At 44.2% G+C, this 16,161-nt stretch overlaps 1 protein-coding gene across 2 annotated transcripts in view; it reads right to left on the bottom strand.

Annotated features, from left to right (window-relative positions):
• The window catches only part of tasp1 (taspase, threonine aspartase, 1), a 32,158-nt gene extending 16,446 nt beyond the window's left edge, over nucleotides 1-15,712 (bottom strand). The window contains exons 1-10 of one of the 2 annotated variants that reach the window (XM_020046264.3): nucleotides 15,517-15,712; nucleotides 14,158-14,368; nucleotides 12,650-12,717; nucleotides 11,235-11,303; nucleotides 10,353-10,473; nucleotides 8,439-8,523; nucleotides 8,037-8,116; nucleotides 5,825-5,934; nucleotides 946-1,065; nucleotides 744-822 (exon numbers count right to left, since the gene is read on the bottom strand). In XM_020046264.3, coding sequence (XP_019901823.1) covers nucleotides 744-822; nucleotides 946-1,065; nucleotides 5,825-5,934; nucleotides 8,037-8,116; nucleotides 8,439-8,523; nucleotides 10,353-10,473; nucleotides 11,235-11,303; nucleotides 12,650-12,717; nucleotides 14,158-14,326 — 901 coding nt within the window. In that variant the 5' untranslated portion in view covers nucleotides 14,327-14,368; nucleotides 15,517-15,712. Of the gene's footprint in view, nucleotides 1-743; nucleotides 823-945; nucleotides 1,066-5,824; nucleotides 5,935-8,036; nucleotides 8,117-8,438; nucleotides 8,524-10,352; nucleotides 10,474-11,234; nucleotides 11,304-12,649; nucleotides 12,718-14,157; nucleotides 14,377-15,516 lie in introns of both variants that reach the window. The other variant, XM_013131811.4, reaches the window with a different exon arrangement.
• Between the last annotated feature and the right edge of the window lie 449 nt (nucleotides 15,713-16,161).

Genomic DNA, 16,161 nt, shown 5'->3' with positions numbered 1-16,161 from the left:
TGCCCAGGGCCTGTCTGTGAGAGATATAGATTGCTTAGCACCTGTCTGTAGAGGATGAATACTGTCCATTGCATGTCTGTGAAGGACAAAGACTGCTGAGCGCCTGTTTACATTCAGTCGGCGTCACGTTAGGCTGAACTCAAGTGCAGACTCACTGAGCCGTTCTGTACACCTGCTTCGCAGCTGAGCAACAAACAGCAACTTCACAATGAAGTAATTAAGCAGGGACCAAGATTACTTATGGAGGGGGGGGGGGGGGGGGGGGGGGGGGGGGGGGGGAGGGGGAGGAGGAAGGGGGAGAAGGAAAGGGGAGGAGAAAGGGGGAGGAGAAAGGTGGTGGGGAGTATTTATGGCCCTGTCACCCAAGGCATGTTGCAGACTCGCAGAGCTTTGAGTGGTGACATTGGTTAAATAAGAGATCCTATAGTGGGTGTCCTAAAATGGCACACTATTCCCTAAAGAGGGTGTCTTGACCACAGCTAAGAAGGTAAATAATAGTGCACTAGATAGGAAATGCGGCGCCAGTTGGGACATATGCCTTTCCCTGTATCTGACCCATATCTGCACTGCAACAACATCCATTTAGAACACCATGCAAGTTGAAGCAGGTCCAAACCAGCCTCTTCTTCAAACAAACTTCAGTTTCAAAACAACTGGATTTAACACTAAGATAAAACTGTTCTTTCAGCAGTACATGCACGCAACACACACTCACACACGTTATTTGGAGGTAGCTTTAATACCTGAGGTACTGACTGCTGTACTGTAGGGGTTCTGGGTTCTGGTGTTCTCGGCCCAGCAACCACAGCCATGGTGTGCAGCCTGACAGAAAAGCAGGGAAATCTGAGATCAGAACAGTTTCACGGTTACCAGACATTGGTTGGAAAACGGCTCAGCACTGTTCAGGTTAATGAAACACAGGACATCTCTGGACGTCTATGTTACCTGTCCCACCCGGCCAGGGTGCTTCATGGCCAGACCTCCGCTGGATACAGCCGAGGCCACATTCCCCTCCCGGTCCACCACTATGGCTCCCACGGTGTCCAGCAAGCCCGACCCGTTCTCCTACAGAACACACAGACACCGAGCAATGCATCAGGAAAAATATTTGCAGGGCGGTCTTAAACAAGGGTAGAGTAAAACAGCACCATTAAAACTATTATACGGTAGATTCTGACCAACTGCTTGAAAAAAAGGGCAATCAAACAAATTTAAATCAATCAAATGTATTCTATAAAGCCTTTTTACATCAGCAGTTGTCACAAATTGCTTTTACAAAACACCCAGCCTGAAACCCCAAACAGCAAGCAACAACAGGGTTGATACATTTAGTCACATACACAACCTAAATGCTAAGACGTTACAGTCCGGCCCATGAAACACACAAAAGGTGAAGCATCTGATTGTCAAAATCCCAAACTTTACTTTTCAAGTGAAAATACATTGGTTAAATATTCCTATCTGTCAAAGACAAAGCCAAGTGTGAAATCTGAATTAAGAGAAGGCCCACTGATCATGCTTAGATCAAAAATTTGGAGATGTTGAGAAACAGGGGAATGGGCCTTGTTTGCTTAACTCTCCTTGACAACCTGACACGGGAGTATTATTCTGAAATGGACCCACTTGGAACAGTTTTACAAGCCTCTAGCAGGGACATAATTTCTCCTTTTCTCCTCTATTTCATTCATCATCTCTAACACTGTTGTTTTTCTGAACTGCTTGTTTTCATTCGCTGATTGGGGTTTTCTTTGGAAAGGGCCTGTTTGGTGAACTGGAAGGGGGGAGACGAAGAGAGAGAAACAGAGAAAGAAGCTGACTGGCAGACAGAGAGAGAGCGGGAGGGAGAGAAAGACAAGTTGATGGACGGAGAAGCCAAGAGGGAGAGACTAGTAGAAAGAATGATGAATAGGTCCTCCAAATTGTTCAGGGTCTATGTATTATGAATATATTCGTATCTGTTAAAGTACACATTTAAAATATTTCAACATCATTTCCACCGTCTGTTTGTAAGCTGCACCGTGATCACATACAGGGCAGGTGTCTGAAACCCCTCAAGGAAGAACAATCCCAGCAATTCCAGCTTTGGCCATCAAAGAAACGTAAAAAACACATTATATATGAAAATCTGAACCAGACCAGAGGCAATCAACATTGTTCCTGTAATCCATACGATTCACTGATACAGTCCTTACAAAACGTACTTTCTCTCATAACACTTCAAACTCAAGAATCTCATTACAGAACAGGACTGGGTTCCTCAAATTACAAAGGATAGTCTAGTCGAAAGAAATATACCCATCCATGTTAACACTTTCACAAATAAGATAGAGTGCTGCTGTAGAGCACAACTGTGTGAGCTGACCCAAAATCTGCACACTTCTCCGGCCAGAGATGTAGCCTGCATGAGATTCCTTAAAAGGTATATACCTGTCCCGTCAGGACACTGCATACTAAAATGCTACATATTAAGACAAGATATTACATCTGTAAGACTTGAGACAAACAATGTTGATCTAACCGAACTACATCAGACCTAACTACATCAGACCTAACTACATCAGACCTAACTACATCAGACCTAACTAGATTAGACCTAACTACATCAGACCTAACTAGATTAGACCTAACTACATCAGACCTAACTAGATTAGACCTAACTACATCAGACCTAACTAGATTAGACCTAACTACATCAGACCTAAAAACAGCACTGTGCAAAATCCGTAGGCACCAGAAATTTGAACTAAAACCGTTTAGTTGGGTGGTTCATTTCCAGAAGAGGCTCTGAAAAACATTCCCATGCAGGATCCTTATGTGAGCGCTTGCATAACGCAGGGTTAATGGTGGATTTTGCTAATCATTTGGCATTCACAGAATCCCGGAAGAACTGTAACACGACTAAGAAGGAAACCCAGTGGGATAACAGAGTGAGGCTATTCAAACACATTATATACTCATTACAAAGTCATTAAGTCAATGACACCTAAATGAATCAACTAAAACTAACCATTAATCAACGGAAACATTATCCCGCCAAAGACAACTGCCAGAGAACATAGTTGTTAATGTTCCCTCGTTTTATTGAGGAGTGCCTCCTTCAGATACACTGAACAAAATTATAAACGCATCACTTTTGTTTTTGCCCCCAATTATCATGAGCTGACCTGAAAGATTTAAGACTTTCACTATGTACACAAAAGGCTAATTTCTCTCAAATCTTTTTCACAAATCTGTCTAAATCTGTGTTAGTGAGCACTTCTCCTTTGCCAAGATAATCCATCCACCTCACAGGTGTGGCATATCAAAATGCTGATTAGACAGCATGATTATTACACAGGTCTGCCTTAGGCTGGCCACAATAAAAGGCCACTCTAAAATGAGCAATTCCATCACACAGCACAATGCCACAGATGTCGCAAGTTTTGATGGAGTGTGCAATTGTCATGCTGACTGCAGGAATGCCCACCAGAGTTGTTGCCTGTGAATTGAATGTTCATTTCTCTACCATAAGCCGTCTCCAAAAGCATTTCAGAGAATCTGACAGTATATCCAACCGGCCTCACAACCGCAGACCACACCAGCCCAGGACCTCCACATCCAGCATCTTCACCTCCAAGAGCATCTGAGACCAGCCACCCGGACAGCTGCTGCAATAATCGGCTTGCAGAATCAAAGAATTTCTGCACAAACTGTCACAAACTGTCTCAGGGAAGCTCATCTGCATGCTCGTCATCCTCATCAGGGTCTCGACCTGACTGCAGTTTGTCATCGTAACCGACTTGAGTGGGGAAATGCTCACATTCGATGGAGTCTGGCACTTTGGAGAGGTTCTCTTCACGGATGAATCCCAGGTTTCACTGTACAGGCCAGATGGCAGACAGCATGTATGGAGTTGTGTGAGTGAGTGGTTTGCTGATGTCAATGTTCTGGATCGAGTGGCCCATGGTGGCGGTGGGGTTATGGTATGGGCAGGCGTGTGTTATGGACAACGAACACAGGTGCATTTTATTGATGGCATTTTGAATGCACAGAGGTACCGTGACGAGATCCTGAGGCCCATTGTTGTGCCATTCAACCACGACCATCACCTCATGTTGCAGCATGATAATGCACAGCCCCATGTTGCAAGGAACTGTACACAATTCCTGGAAGTTGAAAACATCCCAGTTCTTGCATGGCCAGCATACATGTAACCCATTCAGCATTTTTGGGATGCTCTGGATCAGTGTATACGACAGCGTGTTCCAGGTCCTGCCAATATCCAGCAACTTCACACAGCCATTGAAGAGGAGTGGACCAACATTCCACAGGCCAAAATCAACAACCTGATCAACTCAATGCAAAGGAGATGTGTTGCACTGCGTGAGGCAAATGGTGGTCACACCAGATATTGAATGGTTTTCGGACGCCTCCGGCCCCCCCCAAACAATGAAACTACACATTCTAGAGTGGCCTTTTATTGTGGCCAGCCTAAGGCAGACCTGTGCAATTATCCTGCTGTCTAATCACCATCTTGATATGCCACACCTGTGAGGTGAATGGATTATCTCGGCAAAGGAGAAGTGCTCACTAACACAGATTTAGACAGATTTGTGAGCAATATTTGAAAGAAATAGGCCTTTTGTTACATAGAGAAAGTCTTAGATATTTCAGTTCAGCTTAAGATAAATGGGGGCAAAAACAAGTGTTGCATTTATAATTTTGTTCAGTGTATATTACGCTTCAGGATTAATCCAACTTAACTAGATAAAAACTTTATTTGGAATACATTAAACTGGCTCAGGCCCTGGATCATTTGGAATACAGTCACCTGGCTGAGGTCCTGGGTCATTTGGAATACAGTGAACTGGCTGAGGCCCTGGGTCATTTGGAATACACTAAACTGGCTCAGGCCCGGGTCATTTGGAAAGGGCCTTTGGCTGTCCAAATCAAGGACTTTAATATTGTTTTGTTCAGTCTTTAGAAAGGAGAAGGTCTTTAGTACTGTTATGATCAGATTGAAGATTGTAGATAAAACTATATTTATGGGAACAAAAAATCCCTGTATTCTCCATTCCGCCAATCCCCATTTTGCTAAAAAGGCTATTTTAGAGTTAGTGGCTAGGTTTAAGGTAAAAGTTAACTGGGGTTAGTGTTAGAATTAGATTTTATTTTTTAATTGGAACATGTGTTTGGGTCCCCACAAAGCTAGTGAACCAACAGTTTGTGAGTGAGTGTGTGTTGTCTTTGACTGTAATTGAGGTCTCCACGCCCCTGCATCTCCAAATTATCATTCCCGTGTGGGCTCCTCTCATCGCCACACGGCCCACAACAGATTACAGGACTGTGCGTTGGTGTCTTGCCATACTCATCTGGCGAAGCATTAGATTACAGGACGACACAGCTGTCGCCTCTTTTATCACGGCAGTAATTGAGAGACGATGCTGGATTTAGGACTAATTCATGTGTGGAGTGTTGCGACTGGACCCAAGACGTGGTAGAAGACAAACACATGGACGGATGCAGTGGTTTCTGGGGTTTATTCAGCAAACTCTTACATTTATTCATCAACTTCACTAACTACTTACCCTATGTTCAGATTATTTTCAGGCCATGCTAAATCCGCTAACAGTAAAATCACGCTATAACTTAAACACCAAGTACCAGTTTTATGGACACAGATGAAGCCTTGTCCTGGACTAAAAGAATCCAGAGTAACTTAACCAATACTTCACTTGAACTGAAACAGGCGCTGGTAATAATTTTGGGTTACGGAACGGTTTAATATTTTGATGCAGGAGTTAATTTCAGTCGGGCAGACTGTGAGTTGAAGGAAGTTACTTACATTTTCAGTTGATTGTCGTCTTTTCTTAGCCTGATGGTTGAATCCCGACTCCACCTTCTCGGCCATCTCCATCTTGCGTTTGTTCCTCTTGTATGCAGACAAACTAAACTCTATCGAAACACAGAAGACATCTGTAATAAATTGAAAAACAAAACTACCAAACACTAAAAACATTTAAAGTATTATCAATAGACAAACTGTCTAATACCATAACATAAAATTCTCTCTAAAAAGAAGAAACTAGAATAACTTGGACAAAATAAATTACTCAAAAAACAAAATTTCTCACCTAAAGCAGATACTGTAGAATAATGAATACAGATCACACTGTGTGTCTTTAGTTTGCTAAAGTATTTTATTTTCCACTGACTGTGGGCAGGCTGGTTTGGCTTCATGTCCACAGTCTTTAGGCTATATGATTAAGGTCCAAGCAAATTATACTTTTGGAACAATAAGTAATCCTGATTACAGCACACAACATACAATATCACCAAGCTAAATCCTGATTACCAGTACACAACATACAGTATCACCAGGCTAAATCCTGATTACCAGTACACAACATACAGTATCACCAGGCTAAATCCTGATTACCAGTACACAACATACTATTTTATCAGACTAAATCCTGATTAGCAGTAAACATTATACTGTTTTACAATCAATCAATCAAACAATCAAATGTATTTATAAAGCCCTTTTTACCTCAGCAGTTGTCACAAAGTGCTTTACAGAGACACCCGGCCTTAAACCCCAAGGAGCAAACAACAGTAGTGTTAAATTTCAGGTCGGAAGCATGACCATCTGGTCATGAACGGGACTAAGTTTAAATAGACTCTGGACTCAGCTCACATGCATTTATTAATCATTACACTCTTAATATCTCACCCGGCACAACCAGAAGAGGACTGGTCACCCCTCTGAGCCTGGGTCCTCTCTAGGTTTCTGATACCAGGCAAAACCCTAATAACCAGTACACATTACACTATGACACCATCCTGATTAAGCTTTAAAATCCCTGAGGTCCTTTTTCAAGTAAAGAAAATAGTAGGCCATTGTTTTTTAAAACCGTTGTTGTTCTACTCATATCATCTAATCAAAGAATTGCTACTAGGAAATAAACTCAGCGCAATTAAGACATTTAGATAATTAAATTAAATGCAATCAAGGCCTAATAAAAACAACAACATGGAGCCAGTGACTGAGTCAGAGAGAAAGGAAGAGAGAGAGAAAAAAAGACCACCACCAGATGAGTAAACAGTTTTTATCACCTCCATCTGAATCATTCATCAGCGTTGTGAAGAGGAGGGCATGAAATGTACCGATATACCAAATGGCCCCCTATGTCCTAGGTAGCACACTCCTTTTAACCAGGGGCACTGGGCAGTAGTGTGTCATGTAGGGTGCAGATGAAGCCAGTCCCCTGTTATGGGAGGCCCATGGAAACGCAGAATGCCACAGTTGGTTTCATGGCTATTGTCTAGAGAACTGACTCTGCCAGAAGCGCCAAACACAACACAGACAGGACAGCTGTTTCTAAAGACATCAGCCTTTGAAGCATGGTTGGTACAGAGCACGAGGTGGCTGGCAATTCAGAGAAACTCTCCTTCCACCTGAAAAGTACCTCCATGCAAACCAACCATTGGTTAAGAAGACAAAAAAAGACTGACAACTTGTAGCCTATTAAAGCAGACACAGCACAGCCCCTCCCCGAAAAAGAGCTGCTGTAACCTGGACCACATTTAGGTTGGCACTGGTGGTGAAATGACTGAGACGCCATTTGGTGTGTCTGAGTATGAATGTGTATTTACCAGTATCAGTAAATACACCCCAAATCTGTACTGGCAACAACAGATTAACAGCCTGTTAATGCTGACTACTCTAACATGCTTCAGCTCATTTGCAAACATCTATCATCATAAATAACATGGACACCCCATTCAAACAAACTCCTGGATGATCTTTTGACTTACTGCGCTTTATAGCGGAGGACAAAAGGGGAAACATGTTCTTGTCAGGGATTATCCATGCCAAGTGGTTCAGAGTTCACACTTAAGAGGGTGGGGAGTGGGGAGGTAGATTCCAAAAAGGTTATTGGTTGCTGGCATCCATGTCCAGAACACTTTCCACAGTTAAAACCCCCCCCTCAACAATGGACTATAAACTTGCATTTTTAAGTGGGCCGTTGTGATAAATGAATTGATAGACTCACTGGTGGCCATCTTCTCTGAGGGGCAGGGTGCTATCCCGTGATTGATGGCCCAGTCATGAGCTCCCTCACCTACTAGAAAGCTCCAGGGGAGAGAACACAACAACAAACAATCAGCGGAACCGCAGAGGAACAGTTGACGGTCGGACAGCCCCACCTCTCTCCTGTCCATGCATGCATTCTGTCAGTTCAGCTCAAAGTGCCACAGTCTTTCTAAAACGAGTGGCGCTAACAGAGCCTTAGTCTCTGGTCACATTTAAATGAGTCATCTGGGACAACACGCGCTATGTCCACACAGGAAGCCCCAATCTGATCTTCTTCGCTCACCCCTTTTACAAGATCTGAAAAAAAGATCAGAATCGGGCAGGCTGTGAAGACGGCGCTGCTGAGTAAAGAGATGTTCACCAGGGGGGGATGCGGCCGGCCGAAAGCTTCCCTTTCTGAGCTTCATTCAGCAGCCGGTTGGCCACCAGGACTGGGTTCTTTATACCTGCACGGGAAACAGAGGAGCAGCAAATGACCGGACTGCAGAAACATGAAGGCGACCGGGTTCCACTACCGGGATCGAGACAGAGCCGCGTCGGCTCAGTAGCAATGTACCACTATACGTGTCTATTGGAGTGAAATGTGTTGATTAAGAATGTATAGTTATGAACAGGTAATATATATTGGTCATGAATATTCAATGGATTGGCTCCCTTTTCCGTAGTGCACTACTTTCGATGGGCAAAGGTGGAAAGCAGTGCACTAAATGAAGAGCAGGGTTTCATTTAGGACACGCGCAGAACGCGCAGGAGAAACAGCGTGCGGGGGGGGAACAGAACAGGCCCAATGTGAGCCAAGAACCTTTCATTTGTCATGTACCAATTTAATGGCTGACATCATGCAGCATAACAAAAACAATATGTTAGTGCTTTCAGCTCAACGCAGAAATGCCCACTGACATTAACCTCCATGTGTGTGGTGAGTGTGCGGTGTGTGTGTGCGGTGTGTGTGTGCGTGGTGTGTGTGTGGGGCGTGTGTGGGGCGTGTGCGGGGCGTGTATGTGGTGTGTGTGCACGGTGTGTGTGTGTGGTGTCAGCGTACGTGGTGTGTGTGTGTGGTGTAACACAGAACACTGTGAAGGCTTCCTCTCTGGAGATGTGCCTTTGCTGGAGGCCTTTTGAACAATGACCTTTGGTACTGGCTGCTAAAATGTAATGAGAGAGCAGTATGGGACTGTACATGGTAACAGTATAATGTAATGAGAGAGCAGTATGGGACTGTACATGGTAACAGTATAATGTAATGAGAGAGCAGTATGGGACTGTACATGGTAACAGTATAATGTAATGAGAGAGCAGTATGGGACTGTACATGGTAACAGTATAATGTAATGAGAGAGCAGTATGGGACTGTACATGGTAACAGTATAATGTAATGAGAGAGCAGTGTGGGACTGAACATGGTAACAGTATAATGTAATGAGAGAGCAGTATGGGACTGTACATGGTAACAGTATAATGTAATGAGAGAGCAGTATGGGACTGTACATGGTAACAGTATAATGTAATGAGAGAGCAGTATGGGACTGTACATGGTAACAGTATAATGTAATGAGAGAGCAGTATGGGACTGAACATGGTAACAGTATAATGTAATGAGAGAGCAGTATGGGACTGTACATGGTAACAGTATAGTAAATGTATTTTCGAGTTAGATGTCTATTCTGGTTGGATGAAAGGGGCGAAGATTTCACCCCTTTCATTGTACTTGAAGAAGCTGCTTTCCTGTGAGCTGCTGTCAAAACCAGTCAAACTAAGTCACCCTGGGGGCTACGGGGACCCAGAGGTCCAGGGGGCCACAGAGGTCCATGGGGGGCTAGTGGGGCCCAGAGGTCCAGGGGCCACAGAAGTCCATGGGGGGCTAGTGGGGCCCAGAGGTCCAGGGGGGCCCAGAGGGCCAGGGGTCTATTGGGGCCCAGGGGTCCAAAGGGCTAGGGGGGCCCAGGGGGGCTAGTGGGGTCCAGAGAGGTACAGGGCGGCTAGGGGGACCCAGAGGCCCAGGGGGGCTAGTGGGGTCCAGAGAGGCTAGGGGGGCCCAGAGGTCCAGGGGGGCTAGGGGGGGTCCAGAGGTCCAAGGGGGCTAGGGGAGCCCAGAGGTCCAAGGGGACTAGGGGAGCCCAGAGGTCCAGGGGGGCTAGGGGAGCCCAGAGGTCCATGGGAGCTAGCAGCATGGGTTATATTCCATCCCAGTGCTCTTGAGACAGAAACTCACAAATCACAAATGCCTAAGAAATGCATATATGCCTAGAAAAAAGCAACACGGTTTGTAACCTACCGCTGATGGCCCCAACAGCTCCATAGTGAAGAGTCTTGCCATCCATGATGCTGGCATCACACTCGATCTCCCCAGACAGGTTAAGGTTGGAGCCCATTCCCGCGTTGGTGAATGGTGAGTCCTTTGGAGGTAACACAGGAGTCATGCAATAAATGAGGGAAACATACAAATATATATATATATACACAACAAATATGTGAATGCAACATGTAAAGGGCAAAATATGTCAGAAATGTTATACATGATATACACAGACAATGGTATACAGTCATGTGAAAATACAGACTAGAACCTAAAGCACAGACTTTTCATTTGAAAAGAAACTCCAACTTGAAAAGTTGTTGCTACAACTGAAAAAATGTTGTTTAAAATGTTTATCTAGAAAAAAATCTCTAAACTACTTCTCAACAGGATTAAGTATATGAGACAGTTTAGCTAACGTTTCCAGCTAGCTGATTAAAGTCAGTTGGTGATGTAATAGCTATTATTACACTGTTAAGTGTTGACTATTAACTTAATACACTAGCTAAAACCTTTGGGAAGCAAGCATGAGGAAAATGTAGCCAAATATTAGCTATGCCTTCCCTTCACGATCTGTCCATTCAGCTACACATTACAGTAGTGCATGTTACAATAGTGCATGTTACAGTAGTGCATGTTACAGTAGTGCATGTTACAGTAGTGCAAGACTGCAAGAGTAAGCTAGAAAGCCCCCCACATCAGAGTGCATACCCTAGCGTGAATACTAATCCGGATGCAGAACTTCACTGAAAATGTTCACTGGACTGGAAAAGCAGACTGCCACTAAGTCTCTCACACACAATTAATCTGGTTGTCTTAAATTCAGAGTCAAATGTTACAAGATACAGAAAGATGGCCGACCTCCAGCTCGACCAGGGCAGCGGCCACAGCGTCCACAGCCAGAGCACCAGCGTTCAGCCTGTCCACAGCCTGGAGAAACAGAGAGAAACAGACTTCAGGTCAGCTTATGTCAGGGTGGAATTCATTAAACATGTAACAGAAGAGGACGTTGTCACTGATAGGACAGCTTATGTCAGGGTGGAATTCATTAAACATGTAACAGAAGAGGACGTTGTCACTGATAGGACAGTTTATGTCAGGGTGGAATTCATTAAACATGTAACAGAAGAGGACGTTGTCACTGATAGGACAGTTTATGTCAGGGTGGAATTCATTAAACATGTAACAGAAGAGGACGTTGTCACTGATAGGACAGTTTATGTCAGGGTGGAATTCATTAAACATGTAACAGAAGAGGACGTTGTCACTGATAGGACAGCTTATGTCAGGGTGGAATTCATTAAACATGTAACAGAAGAGGACGTTGTCACTGATAGGACAGTTTATGTCAGGGTGGAATTCATTAAACATGTAACAGAAGAGGACGTTGTCACTGATAGGACAGTTTATGTCAGGGTGGAATTCATTAAACATGTAACAGAAGAGGACGTTGTCACTGATAGGACAGTTTATGTCAGGGTGGCGCGCGTTAAACGCGTAACAGAAGAAAATAAATGAAGGAACACCAGTAAAAAAAAATCTATCAGGATTCTTCCCACTTAGGGAAACTAATTTCTGTTTTCCGAATCATGTTCCCTAAGAACAAGACCCTTGAGCCGCTGGGGTTTACTCTCCCCAGTTTAACTCCAGACAGTCACGGCAGGCACATATTTTCCAAGCAGCCTTTTCCCATCACTCAACGCTACACTGGCATGAAGACAGTATACGGCCTTGGACAACCAAATAGCTTTCATTACACGGAGTGGGACAAAATGCCAGATCTGATATCCACTCAAACTATTCGGTAAGCTAAAGTAAATGGGTTTCTCCATGCCCTTTAAAGTAAAAAACAGAAAGCGTGGAATGTTACATTATGGCGTGTCATCTCCTTGGCCCACTGCTGGTTGATAGGGCCAGCTGAGAGCAGCGATGGCGTGCCATGAAGACATCGCTCTCACTCCCTGTCATATACTAGCTCTGCCTGGTGTTAGCTCTCTGGGGGCTCAGGTAGAGCTCCAAACTGCAGCCTGTTCCCTGTCATATAGTAGCTCTGCCTGGTGTTAGCTCTCTGGGGGCTCAGGTAGAGCTCCAAACTGCAGCCTGTTCCCTGTCATATAGTAGCTCTGCCTGGTGTTAGCTCTCTGGGGGCTCAGGTAGAGCTCCAAACTGCAGCCTGTTCCCTGTCATATAGTAGCTCTGCCTGGTGTTAGCTCTCTGGGGGCTCAGGTTGAGCTCCAAACTGCAGCCTGTTCCCTGTGTAATGAAAGAAAACTCACTCTCTGACAGGCTCTCTTGCAGACATGCTTGTATTCCTTGGCTTTACTCTCTGAGTGGTAGCCTGCCCCTGAAATGGAAAAGAAACTAAGTATTATGTATTCATATTGGGGTAACAAAGTACTATATGTTTATAACACTGGTATGTATTTATGTTGGTGTAACAATGTACTATATTATATGTTTATAACCATATCATGTATTCATATTGGTGCAACTATGTACTATATCATACAACGATTAGCCATAAGATTATGACCACCTGCCTAATAATGTGTAGGTTCCCCCGCCAAAACAGCCCTGGCCCATCGAGGCATGGACTCCACTAGACCTCTGAAGGTGTGCTGTGGTATCTGGTACCAAGACGTTAGCAGCAGATCCTTTAAGTCCTGTTGCAAGGTGGGGCCTCCATGGATCAGTTTGTCCAGCACGTCCCACAGATACTCAACTGGATTGAGATCTGAGGAATCTCGAGGCCAAGTCAACACCTTGACCTCGTTGTTGTGTTCCTCAAACCATTCCTGAACCATTTTTGCTTTGTGGAAGGGCACATTATCCTGCTGAAAAAGGTCAATGCCATCAGGGAATACTGTTGCAATGAAAGGGTGCACATGGTCTGCAACAATGCTTAGGTAGGTGGGAGTGTCAAAGTAACATCCACATGAATGGCAGGACCCAAGGTTTCCCAGCAGAACATTGCCCAAAGCATCACACTGCCTCCGCCGGTTTTCCTCCTTCCCATAATATATCCTGGCGCCATGTGTTCTCCAGGTAAGTGACACACACGCACCTGGCCATCCATGTGATGTAAAAGGAAACGTGATTCATCGGACCAGGCCACCTTCCTCCATTGCTCCGTGGTCCAGTTCTGATGCTCACATGCCCATTGTAAGTGCTTTCGGCAGTGGACAGGGGTCAGCATGGGCACCCTGACTGGTCTGCGGCTACACAAGCTCATACGCAACAAACTGTGATGCATTGTGTGTTCTGACACCTTTCAATCAGTACCAGCAATAACTTTTTCAGCAATCTGAGCTACAGTAGCTTGTCTCTTGGTTCGGACCACACGGGCCAGCCTTCACTCCCCGCGTGCATCAATGAGCCTTGGCTGCTAATGACCCTGTCGCCGGTTCAATGCTTTTCCTTCCTTGGACCACTTTTGATAGGTACTGACCACTGCAGACCAGGAACACCCCACACTGGTTGTAGTTTTGGAGATGCCCAGACCCAGTCATCTAGCCATCACAATTTGGCCCTTGTCAAAGTCACTCAGATCTTTATGCTTGTCACTTTTTCCTGCTTCTAACACATCAACTTTGAGTACAGAATGTTCACTTGCTGCATAATGTAACCCACCTACTGACAGGTGCCATCATCACGAAATTATCAGTGCTATTTACTTCACCTATCAGTGGTCATAACGTTATGGCTGATAGGTGTATGTTAATAACCATAGCAGTGATATGTATTCATTTTGGTGTAACAATGTGATTCAACAGACTGTATCAACCTGCATGCACCAACACGAAGCCAACAGCCTTGCTCTTGTCATTCTTGTCTGGAGTGTCCTGTGGTTTAATGGGATTGCCAGGCCACGTATCTCTCAAGGCAGGGGAGGGTTGGTCCTCTTCAGAAGGGTGCAGTGGAGTCTCCATAACCTCGGAAGCATTCTTCCACATTCATCTTGGACCGCTAGCCTGGGGTAACACTGGCATGTTGACTCTGACACCTGGGAAGAGTGTTTGACAAAAAGAAATCAGTTTTTATTCTTGTCACTCTCTTTAATATGATATTGCATTCCTGTACAAAACAATTTGTGGTTTTAAATGTATCCCGACTTTTATCAATTACATAATGAAAACCAATCCATTCCAGTTCTGTGGGATGCATTTCCATCTCACAGAGGTCACATCGGAAATAAAGATACATTTTGTTTTTTTTTCAGTTTTGTCTATATGACTCAAAAGCCAAATTACAACAAAGAATTGTTTTATTCAGGGAGATGGAATCTATATGGTGTAGCTGTGGCCTGGTAATGGCAGGCCCTGCCGCTTAGTTGGAGGCTTACACAAATCTGCCAAGGTCGACCAAATCTCTGGACATTTTGTATGGACTCGAATTCACAGATGGGTATTGCAAGAAACTACATACAATTCTCTTACATTTCAAGGGACACTTTATAATTATGCCTCTAACAGTTACAGCACAAAACTTGAGAATTTGTGTTCTCCGACTTGGTCACTAATATCTACAAATGTCTGCATGCAGGGAGGATTCCTACACCCCATGAGCTACTTCCTTTGAGTTGACCGGACAGCCTGGAGAACTACCTATGGGCTGACACTACAGGGGTAGATGTTAGAGTAAAGGGTTTTCACTTCTGCTTGGGGGGATCCATTCATCTCTTTCTCTCACACACACACACACACACACACACACACACACACACACACACACACACACACACACACACACACACACACACACACACACACACACACACACACACACACACACACACACACACACACACACACACACACACACACGGTTGCAGGAATATTCAGACTGAACTTCTAGAGACATACATTTTCAGTTTCCAAGTTAGCGGTATAGCTAGCAGCCCCTCACCTAATAGCTTGATAAATGAAAGTAACTAGCTAGCATGCTTTACTTAGTGCCGAGATGCTTGCAAATGTCGACGGACAGTCCAATTCTCAACCCTGCTTTAAAAAGAGTTGAGTGTACTCAGCTAGCTGACAGCTAACGTTTTACAATAACTGAGCCGGCTAGTTTGCTAGCTACTAACGTTAGCCAGGCCAGCTACCTAGCTTAATAGCATAACATTTACAATTTCGAAACTCGACTTACTCGACTGTAAACTTCTTGTGCTCGAATCTGCTAACAAGTTGTAACTCTAGGAAATATTCTGTTCACGTTTTACAGTTCACGCAAAAACTTGAGTAGCAACAACTTTTCAAGTTGGAAGTACTACTATGGCTGCACCGCTACAGCTTCATTAACTTCCGGGTTCAGTAACACGTCATTTAATGACGCGGAGGTGCCCTTACCAAAACATTGCCCCACGTGTTGAATCCAGTGAGGTTATAGGTTGCAGCCAAGGATTCTGCAGTTCGAGTTGTTTTATTGGTGTGTAGTTCTTTTTTTTTATATCATTGAGGGGACAAAGAATGAACAATGATTTGCATACAGTCATGAAAACATGTATCCAATGGGTGTGTAGTTATGTTTCTGTTCGTACGATATATGTGACGCAGGTCGATCGAGAATATGTTGTAATGGACTTACCGTACTGTAACGACATCAGCAAACATGAACCTTTAAATAAAAATGGCACGCTTAAATATTTACAAGGATGTTTTGAAATAATATATGTTATTGAAAATGTCAATTTGTGATATTCTTAATAACAATTTCTTGTCTGGAGTGTCCATTTTTGTTGATTGGAGATAGCACACATCTTTTGTTAATTCATTAGGTTCACCCTCTTGAA

Source organism: Esox lucius, chromosome 5, assembly GCF_011004845.1.
Source record: "Esox lucius isolate fEsoLuc1 chromosome 5, fEsoLuc1.pri, whole genome shotgun sequence".
Lineage (NCBI taxonomy): Eukaryota > Metazoa > Chordata > Actinopteri > Esociformes > Esocidae > Esox > Esox lucius.
Note: the sequence above shows the minus strand (reverse complement) of the source record. Positions and strands in the feature narration are given on the sequence as shown.